Source organism: Apteryx rowi, unplaced genomic scaffold, assembly GCF_003343035.1.
Source record: "Apteryx rowi isolate R43461 unplaced genomic scaffold, aptRow1 scaffold_466, whole genome shotgun sequence".
In the NCBI taxonomy this organism is placed as follows: domain Eukaryota; kingdom Metazoa; phylum Chordata; class Aves; order Apterygiformes; family Apterygidae; genus Apteryx; species Apteryx rowi.
In genome coordinates, this window is record NW_020450723.1 from 308,859 (window position 1) to 335,335 (window position 26,477).

A 26,477-nucleotide genomic window follows, 5' to 3' on the forward strand; every position below is an offset into this window, starting at 1 on the left:
TATTAGGACTTTTCAAGAAGAGAAACAAATGGGTCATTTGTATAACCATCTATATCACTAAAATTAACAGGGGGAAGATGGGCTAAAGAAAAGGATTCGTTCCAGATGTGCTAAGGTGCTGCTGAGGTGCCTCACTGAGAAAGATGAGGGAAGGTTTCCTGAGGTCTCTTATCATGTGGTACAAGGAATTACAGATTGATATACCTCACAGAGAACCAGGCCCCTTTAGCACCTCTCAAAAATCAGGTGATTTTTATCCAGGTGATCTATACAGATTTGGGTAAGTTTAAAGTACTGGTCCAGTTTAGGAATGAAGAAAAAAAAAAGGTACACTGTCCAGTAATATGGTTGCAAAATCAGGGGGTTTTCGGAAAAGGTAAGCTGTCACGTTACTCTGCTTCTAAAACAAAATCTGTTTTCTATGCTTCTGTGGGAAATCAGAGGATGTTATAATCTGAGTCATGCAACTGTTGATTTTGCCAAGCACAGGACTGGTATAAATAGAGAAACACTGGTGAGCCTTGGACAGAGGGAGAAGAGATTGAGAGGTCTTCTAGTAAGGACTGGCAGGACAGAGAGGCAAAGATGAAAATCAAGTCCCTTTCTTTCCTTGGGTTACTCTACGTAGCATGTTCTTGTGCTTTACCAGTGGTTCCAGAGAAGAAAAAAGAAGATATACAGTTTGCCCAGGTAAGGACTGTAAGCAGAACTTATGAATTAATTTATTGATAAAATGAATATAGTCATGCATTGGGAATAACTATAGAATATTTTATTAGTAAGTCTACATTTGAAAAGAAACATTTATGTACTAAACTGTTTCTTTTTCTTCCCCATCAGAAATACCTGGAAAACTTCTATGATTTTAAAGAAGAGAAAAGCGCTCTCTTTAAATCCAAGAACCTCAATCTCATGTCTGAAAAAATCCGAGAAATGCAGTCATTCTTTGGACTGGAGGTGACTGGGGAACTGAATTCTCAGACACTGGACATGATGAAGCAGCCCAGATGTGGAATACCAGACGTCCGTTCATACAGCACCTTCCCTCTGAACCCTAAGTGGAAGAAAGAAGATGTGACATATCGGTAATATGTTCTAAAATATGCTTCACTGTACACTGCTGGGAAGCTTTGTGATTGTCAGGCAGAAGTAATGCCAACAAGTTCTTTATTATTTATTCCTGTATATATCCTTGTAAGAGTCATATTCAGGGTCACAGGACCATAAAGGTGGGGAATATTCAAATCCTTTGCTTTAGGCTTCCAAATAATGATAAAAGGGACCAAAATAGGAGTCTACATTGCTTAGTTAAGAGTCTACTCAGTTACATAGTCAGTAGGGAGAAGGGATGCAATTGAGGTTGTCTAAGTTAGGGTGCTTGAAAGAAAACTATGAAAACTTCCTGTGTTATATCCCAGTAAGCGGATAATTAGAAATTGAACAACTCAAGACATATGAACAATAATAACCTGTGAGCAAAATATTTGACCTCAATACTGTGTGCCTTAGTCACATGTGATCTGGTTGCTTTCAATTCCTTTCTCCTTATTTCACAGGATTTTGAACTACACTCCAGACATGCTACAAGATGATGTTGAGGAAGCAATTGCAAAAGCCTTTCAACTCTGGAGCAGCGTGACCCCTTTGAGATTCACCAGACTCTACAGTGGTGAAGCAGATATAATGATCTCCTTTGCATCTGGATGTAAGGGGGTCCCCTTGCCTAGGAATGATAAATATTTATCGCTTTTACAGAATTGATGAAAAACATCACGTTTCTTTTCTTTTCTTAGTTCACAGTGACTTCTATTCCTTTGATGGTCCAGGAGGAACTCTGGCTCATGCCTATGCCCCCGGCAAAGGCATAGGAGGAGATGCCCACTTTGACGAAGATGAAAACTGGACCAAATTTACTACCTATAATGGTAGGTAGCCTTAAGCATTGCATTGCATGTCGTTTGTTAAACGGCATTTGTCTTGAAGACCTTTAACTACACTGGAAAGCTTCAGATGCTCTGGCAGTAATTCCAGGATTTACTGAGATGTAAAATGTCAGTGTAATTTAGCAAAATGATTCTGCCTATTCTTACCTGGGATGCAATCATGGCAGTTCCCAAACTTAATACATAGACTGAAATTGCAGGTCCAGTGAAGCAAACGAGATGAGCACAAAACAGTAATAGCGTGAGCAGGGCACTTTAAGGCAGGGAATTTTAGCCACCAGGTAATATCCTTAAAAGTTGTAATATTGAGATCACTTTTTTTTAATAAAATGATTTACAGTTGTGAAAATCTTTAACTTCTGCCAAGGGAAAAGTCTTGAATTTGCTGGCAAGTAATAAAAGTGAGTCTTTCTGGTGTCCAGCTATGTCCGGGGTTGATATCAGAGCCCACATGTTACTGGGCTCTGTAAAGTAGTTAACAGATGAAATTCATGTCATTTACGTTTCCCAGGATCTGACCAGATGATTAAAATGTTCCCATCCAACCTTCCATCTTCATGAACATTAAGGAAAGTTTGATACTTTGTGGACAGGAAAACTTCTGGAGCATGAGAAAACACTGTCTTCAGATTGGTCTCCCTGTGAGAGATAAACATTTATAACCAGAAACTTACTTCTTTTCCAGGACGCAAGCAGATGACCTCTTACCTTGGACATAGTTAAATTCTGCTGTTTTATTAACACCCTGAATGTTGTATCATGCCCAAGAGGATGGCATCTGCATCCTATTGTTATGCAAGAAAATTTATTTACTGTTTGTTCTCTGTGTTGGATTTTTTTTTAGGATACAACTTGTTTCTTGTTGCTGCTCATGAGTTAGGCCACTCATTGGGTCTTGGTCATTCTAATGTCTTTGGTGCCTTGATGTATCCTGTATATATGGCCAGGGATACAAGAAACTACAGACTTCCTCAAGATGACATTGATGGCATTCAGTCCCTCTATGGTAAGCAAGAAGCATCGTTTGGGGGAATGGATAAGCATTTTGTAGTCAGCTTTACTCTACAGCTAGAAAGTGATAACCTTTCTATTGTAGCTAGGGTATCTGCTTTAATTTCCTGATGTTATTTTGGGCAAATTTCATTTTCTCTGTGGCTAAGAATCTGCACCTGCAAAGTGGAATCTGGGGGCTGTATCTATGCCAGTAAATCGGAAGGTCCAAGGACCACTCTCTAGTCCTACCGGAAGAACAGCCCATGCCCATAGTATTAACCTCTCTTACCTTCCAAAAAAGGATGGTCCCACGCAAAACTGCCTTTTGGGAATGTTGTTTGGTCTGTATTAACTTCTGAGCACATACAAACTGAAAGAGCAATAAGTTGTAAAGGCAAAACCACGCCAGAGACTTTTTTAACAGTTAACAACACAGACAATTGAGTCAAATTGCCCAGGAACTTTCCCTGTTTAATTTACTGGTTGAGTTGCAACCTTGAAGAACCTATACACTTGACTTGGTATGGTTTATCTCCAAGCTCTGCAACATGAAATTCTAATTCACCTTCCAGTTCCACATTTATCTGTTTCCCAAAGGACCCCCTAGGAAATCTCCAGCCAAAGCATTTCCCTCACAAGAACCAACTGAAATGACACCTACAGAAGCACCAACAGAAACGTCACCCCACAAAGAACCAACAGAAATGACACCCTCCAAACCCCCTACAAGAGCAGACGACTGTGACCCTCATTTGACTTTTGATGCTATCACCACTCTCCGTGGGGAAATACTGTTCTTTAAAGACAGGTAAGTAATTTCATGTCTTGTAACAGCTCTTTGTAAGACTCAAAATGGCAAAGCATAAAGTTCAGTTCAAGGAATTTATTTTCCCTTTGATACAACTGAAGATATTTCTTTCTGAAAATGTTAAGGCAACTTTGCAAAATTTTACTAGCCCGTTGGGGCTGGGTGAGTAATGTGGTTTACTAACAGGTGAGTAAAATGTTTAAGCCATCATCCATCAGCACCCTGGTCTGTCAGAATTGTGCAAGGCTGAATAATCACAGAGTCATTCTTCAACCTGCTTCACATGAAGCACTATCCTGGTCAGACTGGGTCTACACAAGGGTCAGGGGGCTGCAGAAAGTGCCACTACTGGCAGCGTCATCCTTACCCAGGAGTCAGCTCTGGACCTATGGCCCAGCACTGTCTTTGGAGAACCCCTGCTATTAGGGATGTCTGCTTCTTGGACATGTTCTGATATTGAACTCTCTAACAGGTTGTTAGTTATGCATTTCCACCCTGAAGAAATAGATTAAGATGTCAGACCCAGTATTTGGCTTCTTGGGTTAGTAATCGTGTTCTGATTGAACAAACTTCCTTTCATGAAGAAGTGATTCTAATTCCCCTTCTATAACACGTCAGAAAACTATTGCTGTTCACAGTATTGTTAGGAAAGGGGAGGAGGGAGCACTTCCTCCTTACATGATTCTCACGAATGTTTAATGCACATTTGTAACCAAACTGAAATTAAGAATGAAGCTGTGCCTACCTGCATGGGACGTGGTGAAGACCTGGCTTCAATTGTCAGCACCACTGCAGGCATCAGGTGTCACCTTGGCAGCTCGTGCTGCCTCCTGTACAGAGCCGTGCGGGTGGAGAGAGACCTGACGACCCCTGCACAACCAGCACTAAAGGGCAAACGTCTAAGAGGGAGGAGGACAAAAGGGTGCACTGCATCCCAAAAGCTCTGCCTTGGGGGGAGGACTAGCTCCAGTGCCTGGGCAGCAGGAGTTAAAGTACATTTCTGCGTCACTGACCCAGTGAAATATCAACAATGAAATACTGCTGTTTTCATTTCGATCAGCTATGTCTGGCGCAAAAGTCCTTACTTCACAGGCATCGAGCATGACACCATCTCCTCATTCTGGCCGTCGCTGGCAGCTGGCTTTGATGCTGCTTATGAGATTGACAAGAAGGATCAAGTAATCTTTTTTAAAGGTATTTCTCTTACATTTCCATCAGTCCTTTTTATGCATGGATAAACTTACAGTAGTACTGATAACTTACATACACTTGTGTATGTTATGTAATGATAATAGATGTAATATAATAAAAATGGTAATAATATAAGGGATTCTTAATATTTAAATCCATTTTCATTTTCAAAATGCTGCTTTAATGTCTTTAACTAACGTTGTTTCAAAACAGCCCTATACGACAGCCCTGTATTACTCTTGGTTTTGTCACTGAGAGGGAAGATCATAGCTGAGACAAAAGTGACTGCCTACATTAAATAATTTAAAAGTGTTCTTAAAGGTGCCAAACCCACCTCGAAAATAGGTAATGAGTTTATAAAATGGAAAATCCAACAGCTCTGAAATATTCAAAATTGTATGTGTCCTAGAGGAAAATGTTTTCAGCAGGAAACCTGTGCTATTTGGTGACATTTGCTACATAGAAAACTCTGAGGCTTTATTTGAGAGGAGCTCAGCCTCTTTGGAAATCCCTACTAAGATTTTCTGTTTTTCTTGATAGACGACCAGTACTGGGCTGTCAACGGCTACAATATACAGCCAGGTTTTCCCAAGCCTATCCAGAACCTGGGCTTCTCCAAAAGTGTCAGGAAAATTGATGCAGCTGTTCATGATCAAACTACCAAGAAAACCTACTTCTTTGTAGGCCACAGATACTGGAGGTAAGACTAATTCCTCTTTTGTATGGCAGAAAATCAAGATAGCTTTTTAAAAGCTAATTAATGCTAGAATTTATGCAATATGCTTGTGGTCTCTTATTGACAGCTTTCTTAGACAATATGATGCTGAAAGTTGGAGACAATTACTCCTATCTTTTCACAGAACAAAGTTTGTAAAACTTGAGATAAAGACAACATCCATTTACTGTTAGAAACCTGTGACTAAGAGATACAAGCAAATAAGCCTTGTTTATCCACTAGAAAGCAGTATTACATAAAATTAGTACAGTAAAATAATGTAATATGAGTAGGCATTGCTTTCTTGTTACTCATTCATTCAGTGGCTACTAACAGGCCAGAAGTGCTCTTTGAAATATATAAATGACAAATCTATCAAGAAAACTGTGGAAGCAGATTGGAATATTTATTTTTTAAGAAACAGTTCAACCAAACAGTAACATTATCCTAATAATTAACCAGTAATAATTTTTCTGTAACAGTGTTATTATACTAGAAGTTCACATTCCACTCATGGAATCACTTCATAGATTGAATACTGTCAAATTAAAATAATCAGTTTGAATAATTATTTAATTTTATTGCTCACTATGAGCAACACCTATTCTTGTTATCGGTGTTGGGGAATAGAAGTCAACTATTTAGTCAGATGTTCTGAAAACAACCTTGTGTAGCCCAATAAAGATGTGAGTATTCACACAGTCAGGATTTACACAGTTCAGCAAGTTCACAGATGCTCATGGTTAGTGGATTTTCAGCCAAAAGTAGGCCTGTTCAGTAGAAACTCCACCTGGTCTCTGTATTGAACATCACAGTTTGTTTCATGTTTTCATTCAATTTCTTCATTTAGTTTCAATGAAAACACTCAATCAATGGAAAGGGGATATCCAAGAAAAATAGCAGCTGACTTCCATGGAATTGACCACACAGTAGATGCTGCCCTTCAGAAAAATGGTAAACAAATTAAAATGCAATTACAAATAAAACAAAGGACCACCAATAAAAGCAAAACAAATAGCATACATTTCAATATATATACATACTTATATATGTAAAAAATGTTTATTCTGATTTTTTTTAATTACCAAATAAAATAGCAAGTGTATGTCAACATTTCTACAAAAGAAGCAAATATTCATTTGATGTTATTTTTATCTTTCCCGTTTCTAGGACATTTCTATTTTTTCCATGGATCAAAGCAGTATGAGGTTGATGTCAAGACCAAGAAGCTTATCCGTACAATGCAGAGCAACAGTTGGTTTGACTGCTAGAAATATTAAGTGACAGTGTAGGGTTGAATTTATATTAGAAATGTTTTTTCATGTTCCTTGGTTATAAACAATATCATTCATCTTTGACTGTGTGTCTCAATCTGAAATGAGTTGTGGCCTTTGATAAATCTAATTTAAAATCATAAACATGTAAAACAATGTACAGTTTTAATTTATTTTCCAACTATTTATTAAGCAAATTATGTTTGAGTAATAAAAGTATTTTGCTTGAGTATGACAGTGTTTGTGTCTTCTGGGTCAGTTCGTTGGGGACAAGGAATTTGATATGGCTGCACTCAAGTCTCAGTGGTGTTAGGACTCCACCTCAGGTTTTCACAGGGCTCAGTGTCTGAAAGGGAGGAGTTAAAGATAAGCAGAAGCAGTTGGACAGTTTCAAGAGGCCAGAAGAAATGATCGGGGAGTCAGGAAGGGGCAGGAGCTCCCTTGAATAGGGCAGGGAGGAGGAGGAAGGCAGACAAGTCTCAGGGAGGACATTCCCAGGCGATGGCATGTGAAGTCATCACACCCTGCGATGCTTCCTACAGGGCAGGTATGGGGCAGGTGCGGGCTGCCCTGGGGTGGACCCTGCATGGGCAAGGGCAGTATAGCAAAGGGCTGCAGGGGCAGGTTTGGTGAGCAGGTGCAGCGGGAAGAGTCAGGGCCCTGGCAGGAGAACGAGCAACCAAGGAGAAGTGGTTGGTGCCCCGGCTGGGAAGGGGCTTTGCAGAGGGAGGGTGGGAAGCAGAGGAGGTGTGGGCACAGGGTCCCAGGAGTCAAGTGATTACCGCAGCTGAGCTGTTACCGGGTGGTGTGCTTTGGTGGACTGCAGGAATGAGGTCAGAGCTGATGGTCCAGTTCGTAATGCAGTTATTTCCTTCACAAGGACAACTTCCAATAGCAAACAAGCCAAAAGCTAAAGAATAAAAAGGGATTTTCATGTAATCCCTCAAGATGACTCTTCCAGAGAAAGAGTGGGCCGCAGTGGTAAGACAAATACATGCGCTTCTGCCATCCACATTTATGTTGCAATGAGAACTGTTATCAGAGTCTCTGGGGTTACTTAGTGTGTCTGAGCTTGTGGATACCCTTCACAAATGCTATGCAACTAATGTTCATAAACACATATTGTATTCCCTTCACAGTATATATACATTCAAAACAATAAAAAGCCAGACTGTAGCTTTACTCACTTTTCCTCAGAGTCAGCAGAGAGAGTCATAATCCTTCACTAGTCTAAACTAGCGAGTTGCTGGACTTTTAAATCAGTCAGCCAATGAAATCAAAACACAGCAGGGAGCTGTGTGGTCTTCCCTTTTCTAGGCTTCTCCTGCCTCCTCGGCTTCTGGAGGGACTCTGAGGTGAAGAGTGATCAGATCTTCCTTCCTGATTGCCTCAAACTGCAGTGAAAGTGAAGAGAGGGAAGGCCTTATTCCTGCACATCCTTAGGAAGGACTGTGAAAATCCTGTTTTCTAAGAAAAGGCACTAATTAGAAATACTCTGCACTGGAATAGATATATTCCAGAGACCAGCCTTGTGAGGCATGGAAGTCTCTCAATTCACCTTCTCGGAGGAGCTGAAAAGTTTAGGGCAGCCCAAAATCATCTGAGAGTCAGTGCCAGGTTTCTGAAGATATCCTAAATTGCAGCTAGATGCTCAGAGCAGCATTCAAGTGAAGGATTTCCCTGCTCCTGAGTTCACCCGATCTAAGGTTCATGCCCAGTGCCTGAGGCTGCATTTATGCCAATGAGTGTGCAGCCTTGCTTGCTCCCACTGTCTGCACACCAACCGGCTGGACATGAGGCAGCACAGGCTGGGAAGCCGCGCAGCTGGGCTCATGTGTGCTCTGCCCCCCAAGCAACCCCCCGTCAAGGAAAAGGAAGCATTAACCCAGCTCTGTGCTTCTGGGCTGGAGGTGGTGCACTGTGAGTCAGCCGGGAGCATGGGTGGAGGAAACACAACCTGCCTGCACTTGTTTGAGCAGTTGTACTCTAGCTTACGCACCAGGCTGTTTATAAGGCGGTGAGAAGATCTAGGTATCTAAGGACAAGATTCAGGGGACTAGCATGGTACCCGAGGAATAGCCCTGATGATAGAAGCTCAGGAGCTTTGAGCTATATTTTCCCAGAATACACAAAGTACTGTGGATCCTCACAGAGTGACATCTCAGTGATTAAAGCACCCCTTGGTCTGTGGGAAAGCTTGGCTGAAGTCCTTCCTCTTCTTGAAGGGACTTGATCTTGTCTACTAGAAAAATGCCCTCATGACCTGATTGTAAGAGGAACTCTACTCCTCTTCATTGTTCCTCTTTCTCTAGCAGAATTGGCAAAGACAGCGAGAGAGGATGAGAACGAATGATGAAGACAGTCTTTCAGGTACCGCAGTACAGACCCCATTAGGCAGAGCTGAGATTTGCTCCTGGTCTTCCGCACGGTGTGTAAGTAAGCTGATCCCTCAGACATCTGGTCAAAGCACATACTGATTTCTCTTCCACTGTGCGTCAGGGCCAGAAGAAGCCATCTGTCTCCCAGAGTACCCGCACCCTCCAGGCCCACTGTTACAAGAGACAAGACTGGACACAGGCAGACGAGGTGCCTCTGTACCTGTTTTATGAAGCTCCCTTCTCTGCCACATTCTGCTCTGGTGAAAACCCAACCCCTGTGCATGCTTTGTGTGATGTGAGATACACTCTGAGCACTGCTACGAGGGGGCCTAAAACCAACCACGGTGAGAAATTATGCTGTGAATCTCAGCAAAGCTTAAATGTTAGGGAGGCCCTGAGCAGCTCAGCATCCCCACAGAGGCAGCTGAGCACCACGCTGAAGTCATGAACCAAAAAGTGGGTGAACTCACCTGGCTGGAGTTCAGGCAGGGCAAAGAGGCAAGCTACAAATCGTGCTGGCTCAGTATCTGCCAGTGTCTTTCACAAGTACAGAAGAAATTTCAGTCCAGGACTGTAGATGCCTGCAGGGCTGGGCAGGGTATTTGTGAGTGCTACTTGTACCTAAATAATGGGGTTAATTCCTTTTGATTTTAGAAGTGCCTACACACCTTTGAGATCCTGATTAGATACCTGCTTGCTTCTCAAGGCTGCCTTCTACCTTCAGAAATCAGGCCTTTAGGCCCTAAGTAATTGGCTGAAGCTTGAAAGTGGTGAAAGAGGAACCAAAAAGAACATTTTGTCAATGGTGAAACAGAATATTGACAATGCTTACAATGACTCACCATTTCCAGTCTCTCAATATTTCTCTTACATAAGGCTGACAGTGGCTTTTAATTACTACCTCAAGGAAACAGCTAAATAAAATCACAATTGCCTCCCCCCCCCGCCCCCCCGCCTCCAGTATTGTTAGCTGTAAGTTAGCTTAAAGCACTAGTATCTGAAAAATGAGTGATATGTATTAGGCTGTGGAGGAACATCCAGAAAGTTTCCTGTTGCTTGAGTCTAACCTGAACCCTAAGTGGAAGATAATATGGATTTTACCTGGACAGAGGGATTAATGGGATGTGTTTACCATGGATTTTCCATCTGTATTTCTGCTTTATTAATGTCTTAGATTTTGGCAACTGAAGAGTACTTCTGGTTTGAGAAAAGCAAGGAAATTCCTGGCAAATAGAATAATAATGCATAATTCAGACTGGCTTGGAAACAGGAGTGCTGGAGCTGCCTCTCTGCACTTAGTGGGCAAGAGAAGATTTCTTGTCGTTATGGTTTTCTTATAACTCGTCAATGTTTGCTGTAACGAAAGGTCTATTGGATACCAGCAGGGAAAATTTGCCCATGGATATAATTTCAAGCACTCATCCTCTAAAAATATCAAATTTCCAAGCAGTCTGAGACTGGGCATGCAAAAATAGAGACACACAAAATCACCAGTTACATTTGAAATTCTTGCATAACTCTTCTCCTAGACCCAATCTCCTGCATATCGAAATTCACACAGAAAATTCTTAATGATTTCACTGACAGCTTATTGATAGTGTATTACCCTGACAGTGTATTAGCTGTGAGAGCTTGCAGCAGTACAAACTAATACAAAAATGTCACATGATAAAAGCATCTGAGCAGAGTCTGTCACTTCAGTCACATGTACCAGACACTTTTGAATGCTGTAACAAATCCATGGGCTCCAGACCAGGATGTCATTTAGTTCAATCACAGATATTCACTCTACAACTGCAAGACTGGTTTAGTCCAACAGCTAGCAATGGCTCTCATATGTTGCTTTTTGGGAAGGAGAAACAGTGTTATAGGGAAGTCTTTGGAGACGTCATGACAAAGATATTTTCATAGAAGTGTATTTTGTCTTCCTGGACTGATTTTCAGAGGATGGCTGGTAGCCAAGGAGATTTGGTAATACACGTCTAATACATGTCCTCTTTGCCTGGTATTTAAGATCTTTCTGCACAGTTTTTACATATAAAGCAAGCCTCTACTTGCAGGGACACAGCACTGTTAACAGCACAGAGAAAATGAAGAGAAATTAAGCTGCCAGGAAGCCCTGAATATGCAGCACTGGAGAGAAATGGTGACCCACAGGCAATATGACCAGGACAAGAGGGGGCCTGTCAGTGAACCAGCATCACTGTGTTGGATAAGGACGATTGTTATATAAAAGCCAGAAGTAGGTCACATACTCCTCATCGTCAGCAATATGACACATACGAGGCTAGGTTTATGCAGTTTGGCCTCGGGGTTTGCAGCAGAGTCAGGCAGGAGGTGCCAAAAGCTCTGAGTTATGCACCACTCAGCAGCAGCAGCAGTGGCTGAGGCTGCAGTTTTGCAGGCAGAGGTTCCCATGGATGAGCTTTGTTGGGGGTCCTCAACTGCTGCCAGGACCCAGCCTGGCCAGGACCCAGTGGGGGATACGGCAGTGCAGCAGGGTGGTTCCTAGTTCCATGTAACTAAGCCCTTTTCCTTTTCAGAATAAAGCAGCTTAATTACATCCTGTCCAGGCCCTAAGACATATTCTTTCACCTTCCTTTTTTCTTCACTGCTTTTTTTAAGTTTTTTTTTTTTTTAAGGAAGTTTGCATTAGTTTTTAAGTGTAGGAATTGTCCCCCAGGAATAAACTTTGCCAAAAAAGAAGCATGTTTTAACACTTATGCCCATGTAGGATGATGAGCATAGCAATTTTCATACTCGCTTCTCTAAGCCAATAAGCGATTGCCATTAAATGTTGCACTGCTTCGAGATAAAGTCTCCTCAAAGGACAATGTCAAAGGAGATCTCTCTGGCTAGGGAATTTTCTAGTTCATATTCTAGGTTATTGAAAGATTCTTGAGGGTGATGGTAAATAGTATCAAGAACATTGAGAAAAAGGACAACAAAGTAGCAAAAGAATTTATTTGAGAAAGCTGCTAACAGAGAACTGCAAGAGTTTCATAAATACCCTCCTGGGTGGTTTTAATGGCCTCTAAAGGCCACTCCATTAGAGATAATGATGAGTGAGGAAAATTTACCAAGTCCTACAGGTTGGAAAGTTACTTCTTTCCTCTAGAACCATACAGACATTGTACACATGAAGACATTGTACACTTGGTGAGAAATTGAATTTTGTCTGGGAAGAGAACAAAGTTCTGGAAAGCTATAGTGGGGTGTCAAGTGCAAGAAGCTATTTCTACAGAGCAGTATTGCTGGGAGAAAGCAAAAGGGTGTTAAGCTGCGCAGGAGAACATTCCACGCAATTTTTAGATTCATCTCACCTTATTTGAGGCCCCTAACAGAACTGTCCAGAGTGAGGAGAGTCGTTACAAAAAGTTCCCTGTATGAGCTCCCTAACGAGGAGAAGAGCACTTCCCAACAGTGGCTCAGCCACCCCAGATCTGAGGCATTTTCTGCAGGTACCTAACTCCTTCCACAACCAGAGAGGGGGCTTCTCTCCCTAACATAAATGCCTCAATTAGGTATCTACTCTCAGATGAAGAATTCAGCCCAGGCTTTCCATCTCCAAGCCCCCACCAGCCACCCTCTCACTTCTACTTGCACGGCTCTGACCACACTTCATCTGCCTAGATGTCAGGAGTCCCCCATTTCTCATTGCTGATGGTGTGCTCTCCAGATCCTTTTGGCACCAAGAAAATGTTCTTGGGAGGGAAACAATTCAGCAAATGTCTCAAGCACATAGCATATTTCTAACTTCTCATTTCATCACTCTATTCTGCTTCCAGCTCTGTGGAAGGGCTTTTATTTCCTCTGCACTTGCAACATCCCACTTGCTGCGAGGGTCCTCTAAATCCTGTGTCTTATCGAGCAGTCCCATGCAGAAGTCTTAGGTACAGTAGAGTGTCTCTGACAGCAGTAGACATCGGTGTTCAGGACTCCCAGGACATTTGACAGCAGTCACCTTTACTTTGTCTGCTTTTGCAGCAGTGTGTGGAGGGTATTATGGAGTATGGAGCAAAAGTGGGCTCAGTGCCAGGATAGACCTGATGTTAAGTCTCAGCAGTTCTTATCGCCAACAGCAGGCATGGAGAACAGAGGGGAAAACCATCAGAGACTGAGGCAGCATACCTCAGTGCTTTCTAAAATCTTATATTCAGTATGCAGGAGGGTAACTGAAATACAAAGTAATCAGACAATCTTCTGAGAATGGTGGAAACTACTGAATAAAAGTGCCATACAAGTACCTTAGCCTCATTTTTTTACTAAGTTTAGCTTGACTATACTGAGAAAAGCATTTTCATTTCCTTGTGGGACTTCCACATTTTCCTGCAGACAAAAGTTAGTTTCATCCAGGTGAGAACTGTATCAAAGATAAACTGTATAAACAAAGCACTACTTCAGCAAAGAGGGATTTATAACATTGACCTCTTATTTTTGAAGGACTCTACCGAAGGGAGAGGTGATGGTACTATAATAATTTCTGAAAAGGCCTCCTACTGTACAGACAACTACAAAAAGCTAGAAAAAAAGAAAAAATTATAAAACAGTCTACAGTTCTATAACCTTTTGGGAATTTTTTTTCTTTCTTTTGGGTGCTTCAACAATGCATTTGAAATCAACAGGAGCTTTGAATGCAAAACATTAGAGACATACATTAGGTTTTTGGAAAGTAAGACCACTTTTTAATAACTAAAAAGTTAATGAGCTTATTAAAAAGAACTACAGACCTATTTTCTTCTCATTAATCATATTCCTATGTTGCAAAACTGGCACAAGGGTGGAACAGGATGAAAGATAGCATTAATCTTTTTGTGGTAAAATCATTGTTTTGCATATATTCTGCTGCTAACTAGAGGCTGTGAGAATCAGTGAGTCAGGGTTTGGAAAGCATTATAAAGCAAACAAGTACTATATAAAGGCAAAGCAGGTGTGCTGCAGACTATGAAAAAGACGTTTCTAAAGGCAAGGGAAAATGAAAATGGAGAGCCTCCCATTTCTCCTGTTACTGTGCACAGCACTTTCTTGCGCTTTTCCTGCAGATCCAAGACAGAAGAAAGAAGAAGGTATGCAGCTTATCCAGGTGAGGAAGGTAGATCCATAAGGATGAGGTCTTAGCAACTATTAAGTATCCATTTCAGTCTCTGGAATGATGCTAGCATACAGTAGCTGAGGAGCTAGTTCTGCAAATTCCAGTAGAATGAATAATGYGATCCAATGTTTCTCAAGCAAAGGGGCTCCATTCTGAACTGTAACAGCAAAGGCTTCTTTAATTCTTGTTTTACCTCTAATTTTTTTGTAGAGAACAATTAAAACTGAATCATTCAGGAGCTGATTCTACAAATAGTTAAACACCTGAATCAGTCTACGTTTGATTAATTTGGGTGGAAATGTAGTTATTTATGTGACTTATAATATTATCAGGCATAGCTCTTCACAAGATCAGGATTTTGTTTTGTCTGAATCATTACTCTCAAAAATGTGGTAAAATCAGGTACTACTGCTGAAATTTTGTATTCATTCATGTATTTCAAACACGTCATGCACTGCCTGCTCTGAAGGACTATGTGTAATCTTGGAGCACATAGCAAGTGGAAGATACATTACCAGAAAATAAGCAATTTATTGAACAAATGCTAATTCTGAATATATTCTGAGTAAACTGCAAAAGTAGTTATAGCATAATACAAAAACACCATCATTAAGAGAAAAATATTCATACATGGCTTTAACAGAGCTCTATTACATACGTTCCCAAGGGTCAGAAAGAACAAGTAGCAAAGGTACAGGTTTGAAGTGATATTAGTATAATTTTTAAGAGCTCCAGAAGTAAACACATTTAACAGTTCTAAAATGATTTCTTTTTATTTTTGTTAGAAGTACCTGGAAAATTACTACAGCTTTAAGAAAGATGGGGAAGCTCCTTTCATTTGGAAAACTAATAGTCCAATAACCAAAAAAATTAAAGAAATGCAGCAATTTTTGGGGCTAGAGGTGACTGGAAAATTGAATTCTAACACTCTGGACCTGATACAGAAACCACGCTGTGGATTCCCTGACATAGCTGGGTTCTCCACCTTTGCAGGAGAGCCAAAATGGGCAAAACAAGTTCTGACATATAGGTAATTATAGTGGAATTCTTAAAATAAAGACAGTGTTTTGCACAGTATAAGTGTCAAGAACATAACATTTTCTCTATCTTATATTTTAAAGGATATTAAACTATACTCCAGACCTACATCCAGCAGATGTGGATGCAGCCATCAAGAAAGCATTTAACGTTTGGAGCAGTGTAACTCCATTGAAGTTCGTCAAGGAAGACAGAAATCATGCAGATATAATGATCTCCTTTGCAGCCAGAGGTAAAAACTCCATGAAGCAGTCAACCTGAAACAGTAACAATTTATTCTTTTCTATAGCGTGTGCAAAGTTCAGTGTCAGATTGAACAATCACACAGAAGACGACAATTCTTCCTCAAAACAAAACGGTTATGGTCTGGAAGATCTTTGCAGGAGGACATAGAGGGAGATGGAGAGAAGGAAAGAGAAAATGATGTAATGCGCTGCCTGTAGCTCACTGGAACTATGCCTAGTATATAATGTCCAATATATGCATGAAACACAATAGACATAGGGCTTGTGCAATATGCTCAGGCTTAGAGCATTACAAAGCGGGTAGCTCTAATTGCACCCCTGGGATTAGTCATGTGCTTTATGTGAGCTAAATAAGCTCTAGACAGACCCAAGGCTTATATTTTTGGCCTAGCCCTCAGGGTGGATTTACCAGCAGCCTCCCCTCTTTCATTAATAGCATCCCACAGGCATGCACGCTACTAGTCATCTCTGCTCCCTCCCCAGATACACATCTCCACTCATCCAGGCTGTGCAGCCTGTGCAGGCACGGCGTGTAACCAGTGTTCTTGCATCCTTTTCGGAGATTACATCCAAGGGCTCTCCAGTGAAGAGCTTACAGTCTTACGGGGGTCTTGCTTCTGCCGTCAGCTCTTAATTTACCAGTCAGGCTCAGGTAACCACCTGAGGGCTGTTGACCCAGAGCTTAGGAAAATTTAACTTTAGGAGCAAAAAAGGGAATATACTTCTAGCAAAACTATATCTGCTCCTCCTCCCTCACAACAGCAGTGGGTAAACATCCAACCACTGCTTGGGGAAACCAAGATTTCATCAGTTCAAATTTTCCCAAGTTTTCCTAGTGAAAAATAGGGCTTTTGGCAAGTCTTTTTGGAGGAGGAACTTGAAAGTTTACAAAATCAGCAGAACAGAAAGTTCTGTGCATGGCTGAGGTCTGTTACCCTCAGTCACCCTCAGTCAGTTGTGTGGTACTCGCTCCTCAGGTCACAATGATTTCTTCCCCTTTGATGGCCCAGGAGGGTCCATCGCTCATGCCTATGCACCTGGCAAGGACTTTGGTGGAGATGCTCACTTTGATGAGGACGAAACCTGGACCAAAAGCACAGAGGGTAAGAAATTAAATTCTCCAAACCCTACCTAAGGCAGGACATACAGGAAATCAAGGACTCAAAGTTTGTCTCCTATCTCCCTTATGAAGTGCTGAAAAGTGGGACTGATTTGAAGGAATATTGGGCAATTGGTTTCTCTAGTTACAAAAAACCTCTGAGCCTTATGCTTTTGAAACTTGCCATGGATTTCAGTGTTTTCATTATATTTCTTCTCGGCCAGAATTTCATCTCCAACTGAGTTTACCAAAAACAGCTTCAGTTGCTTAGGAAAGTGGTTCTAAAAGCCTCTGATCTGCTTTATGGCCTTAATGTTTTCAGGAGATATGAAAACACACAGCTCTTGTTTTATGCATTTTATTTGCTGTTTTCAGGCACCAATTTGTTCTATGTCGCTCTCCATGAGTTTGGCCATTCACTGGGACTTTTCCATTCCAAAGACCCTGAAGCTCTGATGTACCCAATATATAGGAAATTTGACCCCTCAGTGTTCCCACTGCATCAGGATGATATTAACGGCATTCAGCACCTCTATGGTAATTCACAGTTATTAATCAATCAGTGCTTATAATTTCAAACACTTTGAAATACATTTCAGTGACATTTTTGTGCAATGGATATACCTGAATGGGATGTCATTTTAATATCTTCTGTTAACTGCTTTAGGACATTCTCCTAACACCTACAATGACCAAAGAGAATCTGCTGAGATAAAAGAACCAGCTGAGCCCAAAGAACCTGCACTGCCAGACACCTGCAGTCCTGATTTAACTTTTGATGCTGTTACCACTTTCCGTGGAGAAATAATATTCTTTAAAGACAAGTAAGTCATCTCTCTGGAAGTAAAATAACAGGGGTTCATTTTTAAGTTATGCTCAAAAATCTGGAAAAATAACTTTGCCCAGAATATTGCCAAGCTAGGATTTCTTATGTGGTCAAAAAGGGGTTCAGATGAGAGGTATAGCTACACTTTGAGGTAAAGGGCAGATTTGAGAACCCAAATTTCATTATTTCTGTGTTTCTATCCACTTTTGTTGTTAGCCCATTAGCAACTTGGATGATATTATCCAACTTTAGACTTAAATTAGGTAATATTCCCTAGCACCCTCACGCTGATGGAGACAGATATTTCTCCAGATGGCAGTTCAGAGCAGGGACCTAGCTTCAGTGCTCTGAACATCCCCCTAAGGGAGGCTAGCCTTTCTCCTTGAAATACAGTGTGGTACCAGGGTGCTGGCTGGGCAGTGCACTCCAGCATTGCCACCCAAGTGCTGTGCATCCTTGGGAAGGGTCTCAGCCGGCACTGGGAGAGCTGGGCTCAAGCGCTGGCCCATCAGGACACCTGCAGTAACCTCAATGCTCCCTATGCCCATGACAAAGGCCCTGGGCTGTGGTAAGGTGTTCAAGTTCTCTCTCTTTAGTGTTAACTGCAGGTAAATCTGAACCTGAACACATCCAAATGTGTCTGTACACAGAGGGAATAACAGGGAAGTCCACACTCGACAGTAGGCTCAGGTCTATGCTATACTGACAAATCCTATCTTGGGTCTCTCCCCAGGCCCAGGTGTCACTCTGCTAATCACTGCAAGTTATTCTCTTTAATCTCAGTGGCAGCAAGGTGCCTAAATGTCTTAGGATATTTATGGCTTAAGATCAGGACTTTGGTACAGAGACTTTTTATCTGTAGAAAAATTAGCCTGCTGTTTTCCACTTTTTAAGCCACAGGTACTACCCTAGTACAGACAACGGATGGCAATATAACAGCAGCCCAGCTGTCACAATTGAAACAAGTGCAGTATTCTGACTTATTAATGTTGTGTTAACCTGATACATTAGTTTAGCAGCTACTGGTAAAGTCTGATTCTTTCACTATGATAATCTCTAATGGTGGAATTTATGCTGAAGTGCTTAAATTGGTGATTCTTGACTGGGGTCAACCATGTCTCCTTAGCAGTCGTTGACTAAAACAACTAGCCAAAGAATTATCTCCAAGGATTAGAAACCTTTCCCACACCAAAAATCATCACTTCTAGGGAAGCAGGCAGGACAGGAAATTAGGATAAGGAGTGGGAGGCAAAAGGAAGAGGGCGATGGAGAAATGAAGAGATAAGTATAAGAAGTAAGATCACATTTGAAACAGGACATGATATAAATAGGATGGGGTAAAGATAGCTCATTTGAAAACACGGGCGGTTTTTATTTTAGGTTGTGAGCAAGTCCCAGCATCTGGGAGAATTCAGCTTCTGAAAAAGGCACCACCAGCCTGGGGACACTTGTCAGCTTTGTTGCTGTCCTTGCTGAGGGTTTACCAGTCCTGGCACAATATCCACTTGAAGACCCTCTGTAATGTCAATTTAACAGTAATAAAAGGAAAGGATGATTTACTCAGTGTTGCCCAAGGCATAAACTGTCCCCCTCCACAGACATGACAGCCCAAGGGCTTGAGGAGAAGGTGCAAAAGAGCTGATTTCTCCTCCTTTTTGTGTGATAGGGCTGTGCTTCCCCTGCTCCGGACCCTCCCCAAACTCATCTTTAAAGGCAGAATTTCAACCTCAGGGATTCCAGAGTCCACAAAACCAGTAAGATGCTATTTTGCAGAAGATGGCATTATTCATGCCAGCCTTTCTCCAAGCTGGTGTTGGCAACCCTGAGGCAGGGAACCATTCTCAAAATTTCATCCTGTACCAGCCTTTACAGGTGAGCCAGTTCTCTCTAGGCTCCTTTTCTGTGCAAAGGAAAAATAATAGCTGTTTTGACAGCACAGTTCATCTGACCTATTTCAGATGTCTGCATCAAGATGAGATGAATCCCATCATGGAAAGGACATTTTTCCATTGACATTTCTGTTAGAGTGACTAACACAGGGAAGATGGCTACGTTCAGTCAGAAAAATCCCCCCTGCCCCTGCTGCCATGATGTCATTTCATGCATTAGTGTGTATAAACATGTGATTTCATACAAAACCTGTACTGTATTTATATCAGGCATTTTTGGCGCAAGCATCCTTCAGTCAGAGCAGTTGACTTTAACTTAATTTCTTCATTCTGGCCACGGCTGCCATCTGGTGTTGATGCTGCATATGAAGTTCCTGAAAAAGATGAAACTGTCCTTTTTAAAGGTAAAATGTTGTCTTTTTATTTTCCTCTGTTGCCTTTCCATGTAGTCTTGAGGGATTGTGTCTGGTTTGAAAACCACTTAAGCTCTTTCTGCGAGATTCCACAAGCTTTAATTTAGTCCAACAAATCAGTGTTTTTCAATCACAGAGTTAACAAAAATCTTGTCCAAGATAAGAAGCATGTGTCTTATTTTTTTTAATGTCAATAAGGAAAAGAATTCCCTGCCAAAATAAATGTCATTATTTTTCTGTTTTCTGGAGAGTTATGTATAAAAATTAAAAATGATAACACACATTTGTTCTTAGCTTGTGGAAAACTAAGGTGAATTGGGATGAAAGAGTGAAGTTTTAGTTTTTGTATAATGCAGTGCACAGTACCATTCCTGCATATTTTGGACTACTACTTTCATGGAAAGAATTGCATCATTCTCAGCAGAAGGTTCTGATAACATTTCCATCAACATTTTTTGATAGGGAATGAATTCTGGGTTGTGAGAGGAGATACCATACTTCCTGGATACCCTCAAAAAATCTATGTCTTGGGCTTTTCAAAGGATGTTACCAAAATCGATGCTGCTTTCTATAATGGAAACAAGGGGAAAATATATTACTTCATAGCGGACAAGTTTTGGAGGTAATATTTCCTGTGCTACTTTCTTAAATTGAAGCAAACATGATCACATGGTGTGATTATGTCATGATTTAGGATGAATTAGTTAGTTACACAATTTTGGTCATCTCTTTCACCATCACAACTGTCTATGGGAAAATATTTGAAAGGGAGCTGAAACAGTGCTTTAGATTTCTTTTCAATTGCTTTAATTATATTTAACAGTCCTCTCAATTTTTTTTATTTGACTGCCTTGGAAAAAAGCCATCTTACAGCTCCACACATGACAAGAAATCAGTCAGAGCCATAAAGACACACTATTTTTATCAAAACCATTTCTGTGGGGTAAAAAGGAGTATCCCATTCTATCTCCACTTACCAACAGGTAGTTCCATGAAATTGCAGCCAAATGCCATGTATTGCAAAGAATTATCCCATGTGCATGGTTATGATTTTCTCTTTTCCATTCAATCACTACTGCTCAGGTTTTTTTCACAGGTCTTGTATTTCTGAAAACTGAAGGAGGTGCTGCTATAAGAGAAGTGGCAATTAAACGCAACTTTTAGAGCTGAATGCTACAACTTCTATCTTTTCTGTCTCTGTGAGAATTCCCAAGCGATCAATCATACATACAGTGATCATTCTGAAGTAACTAGTCAGCCACATATTTACAATTTAAGCAGAAGAATAGATTTTCAATCTTCAGTTCAAATTGCCACAGTTTGAAGAACTTCACCTGAGTCATTTGTTTAATCATTAAATCTCTTGCTGAGCAAAGGTATTAGAATGAAGATGTTATAGCCTTGTTATTACAGCACTGACAGATAAGCTGTACTTCATTCAAAATGTAACAGACTGCTATAAGTAACTTAAATAAAATAACTAAAAATAACTTTTAACTTAAGTAAAATTCAGATTTTTCCTGATAAACATTTCCTACAAAGAGGGAACATGACAGCGATCTTATAAATATCTTATAATTTTACAAATCTAACTTCTGTTTGAGATAAGATTATCTATCTCTTCTTCATGTACAGTCTCAGAAAAATAATGATGAGATTTATAATGTTGGTTCAAATATTAGGTATCCTTTGACCATGTCTTGAGTTGACGTATACAGAAACAATTCTTCCAGTGTAGCTAATAGTGTCATAATGATTTCTGACTCCGCAAAGTCTGGGTCAAGGCTACCCAAAAGCTACTGAAAGACTTCAGTGAGCTTAGTTCCATATTAGTTGGTTCAGGGTAATGTGCTGGGCTGAATTAAACATGATTTGTTTAGATTTTTAATTGATGCCAGGTTGTTTCTCATTTTTCTCAGTTATAATAAAAGAAGTCAGTCCATGGACAGGAAGCCCAGACAGATAAGAGATGCATTTCCAGGAATTAATGGGAAGATCGACGCAGTTTTTCAACATAAAAGTGAGTGAGAGCTCTCAAATAAATCTGTGCTAAATGCTTGGAGTCACAAGGCTGAGAGAGCTTGGACATAAAGATGCACTTCTGCATGCTACTCACAGCCCTGAGAGTGACCCCAAGGCCCTGAAGTAGTCATGTAATGCTTCCATGCTTCACCTTACCCATTTGAAAAATAGGGATATTTCTGGTGACAGGCTGAAGTTGAATTCACAGTTAGAAAGATTAGTTCTACAGGACAGGCTGCAATATCCATATTCATGTTGACCTGCATCCCACACCATGAAGAGCACCGCTCAAGACAGCAAGGTCTCAACAACATAAGGTCTACTTGCTGTGAGTAAGGCTATCACAGCCTGGCCCTATGGTATAAAACAGTACTGCTTGGAGAGTAATAATTGGCACTCATTTTTCCTGTGCAAGGGAGGATGTTATTTAGATAGGGAAATTCTGGGACAGCCTCAGGGTACATTCACACTGTCAAATGGCATAGCTTCCCAGTTCACTCCTGGGTCCTCATCTCCTGATCATCAAAAAACTTAAATATTAATTGCTTCCCAGTGAATCTATCAACTTTCTCCAAAACAAGTCTTACAGACAGTGAGGGGATCCGCAATTGCAGCCATGACTCTCAGAGGGCAGGGTGGATGAGAGCACGCCGGGGCTGTGTGTCTCCTTCCCTGCCCTGTGTCCTGCAGCATCACGGCGTACTTGTGCCCACAACCACCCCACCGCACTCTGTGCCACGCTCCGGGGCATGCAACACATGCTCTCACCTGTATGGAAGAAAAGCAGCCCTCCAGAGGGTTTCAACACAGCCTTTTAATAACAGCAAACATTTTAAACTGCAAAACACAGATTAAATCACCTCATGAGATTCATGAGGGTCACCTCACAGAATTCATTAACAGTATTATGCAGCACGTACATGGCTGGTTTGCTAAGGCACTAGCCCAGAGCAGTGTGTCCCCAAGCTACTGTGCACCATGTTGCACAGGTCACACCTGGGAGTAGATGCTGTTAGCAGTGTAAACGTAGCCAAAGTCTTTTTGAACCCTCACCAGCTTTTGTTAAAGCATATTAATCTTTATACCTGCAATATCATAATTCATGTGGCTTTTTTTTCCTTAGATTTCTTCTATTTCTTCCATGGAAGAAAGCAGTTTGAGTTTGACCCTGGTAAGAAGAGAGTTACACGCCTCCTAAAGACGAACTTCTGGTTTCCTTGTTAAGAAAATGAAATCTGTGCTGGTGTAGGAGAGAATGCAGTGTTATTGTACTAGAGAGGGTTTTTCTTTTATAAATATATGTAATATTTAAATACTTCAGTCATCAGACCTCAGTCCCTGCACAATCTGCATTTCTGTAACAACAGAAGAATAGTATTTAACATACGGCTCTGTATATATGTACATAAGTAACATCAGCATTATTACATACTTGTCAAATTGCTAACTTGACAAAGAACAACACAGTTTTTACTTCTGATACAAAATTGCTTCTTGTTTCATTTTTTCCATGGTCTTCTTTTCACTCTTTGTGTCATACATCACCCTACCCTAAGCCCTACCAGCCAGGAGCTGACTAGGAATAGCATTTCTGTTCCTAAGGCTAGGATTGCTTTCAGCCAATTTTATAAAATTAAAAGCTAAGCAACCAGGCTAGTAAAGCTTCTTTTCATATTTATGGAAAGACAAACAGAAACTCCAGAAAGCAATTTCTCCCAACCTAAGATAGGTGCTTGGGTATGGAAGTGCTCCTTTCTCATTATTGATTGTAGAGGCAGCCTATGTGAGCAGTTTATATCTGATTTTAGATTACTACTAAAGTTAGATGTGATGAATCCTACCCTGAGACATTTATTGGCTTTTGTTAGGTTATGCGATTAAAGGCTCCTCCCCACACACATGAAGGGGCGCAGAGGCACAGAGGCAGTGGGGGACCCCAGTAACCTCATCTGAGCCACTGGTGCCCCGAGCCATCCCCTCCCCGTTTCCATGTCTATATTGCACAAGCGGACTTCAGTCCTGAGCAGGGGAGGAACAGGATCAGGCCATCTGTGCTTTTCCCATTGGTGTCAGTGCTGCGCGTTTCCTTACTACATTGATCTCTGTGGCCGGTCATGTGTGCATAGCGTGTGTTTGCACGCACATGTGTGTGTGTCCACTTGCGTATGCGTACTGGGAGTATGTGCTCAGCCTTGCCAACATCTGGACCTTGGGGGGCAGAGTCGCAGCAGCCTCGCATCTACCAGGCTGCCAGTTCAGCAGTGTTCTCCCAGCCACTGCAGTCAGGCATTGCTGGTAACATACCACAGGTGGGATGTATGAAGATATCTAGGCTCCTAAGCATATAGATAGACAGCTAGCAGGATCTAAGGTTTTAAAGATTGTTTTTTGTATTATGAATATGAAAAATCTTCTCAAATCTGCATACTGACACAGTACCCCTTTTCTCCCTTGTTAGACAGCTTCCCTAAAAAAAAAACAGCACCTGAGTCAGAGAAAAGAAGATGCTTCCCTTCAATTCCTCTGCTCCAAGAATACAATAAGTTATTTCAATGTATTTTATGGAACTTCTTTTCTGATCTAGTTTTAAAAACCCCTAGTAGCAGGGCTACTCAAATAGAAGACTCCAGTGGATATCTAGGCTATGGGCAAATTTTATCTGAAATTTATAGCTTTCTCAGTCTTGCAAGACACTGGTATTTACTACCACTCTCTTCTTCCTGCAGGGAACAGTGCAAATACTGCTGCCATTTCCTGACACGGAGGGAGGGGGCAAACGGGGCTTTGCTGGCCAGGCAGAGCTGGAACCAAAATGCTTCTTCCAGCTGTGTGGATCTTAGCTACAGCACCTCCAAAAAAAGGACTAAGTAGCTCTGATTGGTGTCTGATATGGTTAGGGAAGCAGGTTCAGGTCTCCTAACTTGATCATTCTATTGAATTTAGTAGGAAAGAGTTCAGTGTTACTTTGTTCCTTGTTACTCACCTTACTCTGTTCTTGTTTCCTTGGTTTCTGTTTTTCCTTCACAGTTCTGATGATAGCTTTCTAAGTGGTCACATAACAGCAAGACGTTTTAGTGTCTTAGTCAGTTCACTGTCTCAGCTACAACAGTAAAAGATGAAAAGATGCATGACTAGTTTGGCTCATGCTTCATAGTTCTTTATTTCTTAAAGGGGCTTTCTAACTATCTCTGAGGTTCTGGTGTTTTTTTTAGTTATTCCTACTGTAGAACTTCCTCTACAGTATCTGTACCCTCCATAACACTGCTATTGTGGTTAACTGGATTAGATAATTTTATTTATATCTATTTATAACATATACATTTACATATTTAAGTATGTAAATATATTTATAGTAGATTTGTTATGTATTTATTTATATTTATTTTTATTATAATCTCTTCTGGTTTGCATCATCTCCTGTTTCAGAAATTTTTTGAAATATTCTCTTTCAAATGGGGTTATCCTTCTGAGAGTGAAGTGGGTTTGTCATAGCTCTTTCATGACTGTTGTTGGTATGGCTATATTTTTATTACCATAATACCTACGAGCTGTGGCAGTGAACTGAAAACTGTGTAATGATTTGTACTCCCAGAACAAGAAGATCCCAGAGGCTTTACCACCTAAGTAACAGAGAAGTGCTGGCAGAAAAGAACAAAACTTAAGTGAGGCCATTTAACTGTTATTTTCTGAAAGTTCCTAGTAAAAATTTTCAAAATGGGCTTAAGGAGGTGAGGAACTAACAACCCTTCCCTCAGCGACAGCACCTGTGGATTTGTGGATTCACAATGACTCACAGCCACCCAGAACTGCCAAGATGGCAGAGACCTTCTCTGAGGTGCCCTTGGTATTCCAGAGAAAACAGATAAAAAGGTGTCAAAGTGCACTTTTGTTTCTAGATGGTTCCCTGATGGCCTCTGAATTGCCACCTGGCTGGTCTCCAGCCACCCTGCTTGTGTTCGCTGCCGGCCAGCAAGCCAACTGAGTGTGTTTCACAAGCAGTGGCTCTCTCTGGATTGTTTTGGAGTTACTGTGCACATATCCAGCTGGAGATATGTGAATCTATAGTGATTTCAATACATCTCAAATGTGCCAAAGCCCCTGGGCATACACAGACTTATTGTGCGAATCAGTGCAGGGGCATTGACCTTGTCTTGCTGGTTGTTTTGGGGCAAGTTCTGCATCTATGCAACTCCTATGCCAACCGCCAGGCTTAGCGACTTGAACAGGCTGAGGTCGGCTCTGCCAGGCCACCCCACGCCTGGCTCCCAACAGGGAAATTCAGCTGGGGCGCAGCAGGCCACGTCCCTGGTGTTGGCAGCAGCTCCTGCAAGGACAGCAAATCCAGTTTGATTTCTTTGTGTACTCAGGAAACAGGTACTTGGCATGGAGATTGGCACTCCTTCCCTTCTTCTTAGAGCTCTACTGATTTTAGTGATGATGTCATGTCTGAGACGGTGCAAGTCACTAGGTGTAACTCAGGGACTGCCCCAGTCTATGACCTGTCAGGTTGCATTGTTTTTCTACAATAGAATGATTACAACTGATTCAGCA

The 26,477-nt window shown here is 41.2% G+C and overlaps 2 protein-coding genes across 2 annotated transcripts; both read left to right on the top strand.

Annotated features, from left to right (window-relative positions):
• The first annotated feature begins 585 nt into the window (after positions 1 to 585).
• Positions 586 to 6,921, top strand: LOC112971953 (stromelysin-1-like). The gene is made up of 10 exons (XM_026077894.1): positions 586 to 690; positions 841 to 1,085; positions 1,557 to 1,705; positions 1,794 to 1,925; positions 2,788 to 2,949; positions 3,534 to 3,744; positions 4,805 to 4,938; positions 5,476 to 5,635; positions 6,501 to 6,604; positions 6,821 to 6,921. The coding sequence occupies exons 1-10, from the start codon at positions 586 to 588 to the stop codon at positions 6,919 to 6,921; spliced, it is 1,503 nt and encodes a 500-aa protein (XP_025933679.1).
• A 7,356-nt stretch (positions 6,922 to 14,277) lies between these two features.
• LOC112971954 (stromelysin-1-like) lies at positions 14,278 to 23,150 on the top strand. The gene is made up of 10 exons (XM_026077896.1): positions 14,278 to 14,385; positions 15,180 to 15,424; positions 15,516 to 15,664; positions 16,655 to 16,780; positions 17,152 to 17,313; positions 17,444 to 17,600; positions 19,762 to 19,895; positions 20,367 to 20,526; positions 21,824 to 21,924; positions 23,050 to 23,150. Exons 1-10 carry the CDS (start codon positions 14,278 to 14,280, stop codon positions 23,148 to 23,150), a joined length of 1,443 nt encoding a protein of 480 aa, XP_025933681.1.
• Positions 23,151 to 26,477: the final 3,327 nt, after the last annotated feature.

Bases quoted from the DNA above. Each gene is read 5' to 3' on its own strand.
- LOC112971954 (XM_026077896.1), top strand. From the start codon at position 14,278: ATGAAAATGGAGAGCCTCCCATTTCTCCTGTTACTGTGCACAGCACTT. The intron at 16,781-17,151 runs GTAAGAAATTAA...TGCTGTTTTCAG, and splicing joins CTGGACCAAAAGCACAGAGG to GCACCAATTTGTTCTATGTC. The intron at 17,314-17,443 runs GTAATTCACAGT...TAACTGCTTTAG, and splicing joins CGGCATTCAGCACCTCTATG to GACATTCTCCTAACACCTAC.
- LOC112971953 (XM_026077894.1), top strand. From the start codon at position 586: ATGAAAATCAAGTCCCTTTCTTTCCTTGGGTTACTCTACGTAGCATGT. The intron at 691-840 runs GTAAGGACTGTA...CTTCCCCATCAG, and splicing joins AAGATATACAGTTTGCCCAG to AAATACCTGGAAAACTTCTA. The intron at 1,706-1,793 runs GTAAGGGGGTCC...TTCTTTTCTTAG, and splicing joins GATCTCCTTTGCATCTGGAT to TTCACAGTGACTTCTATTCC.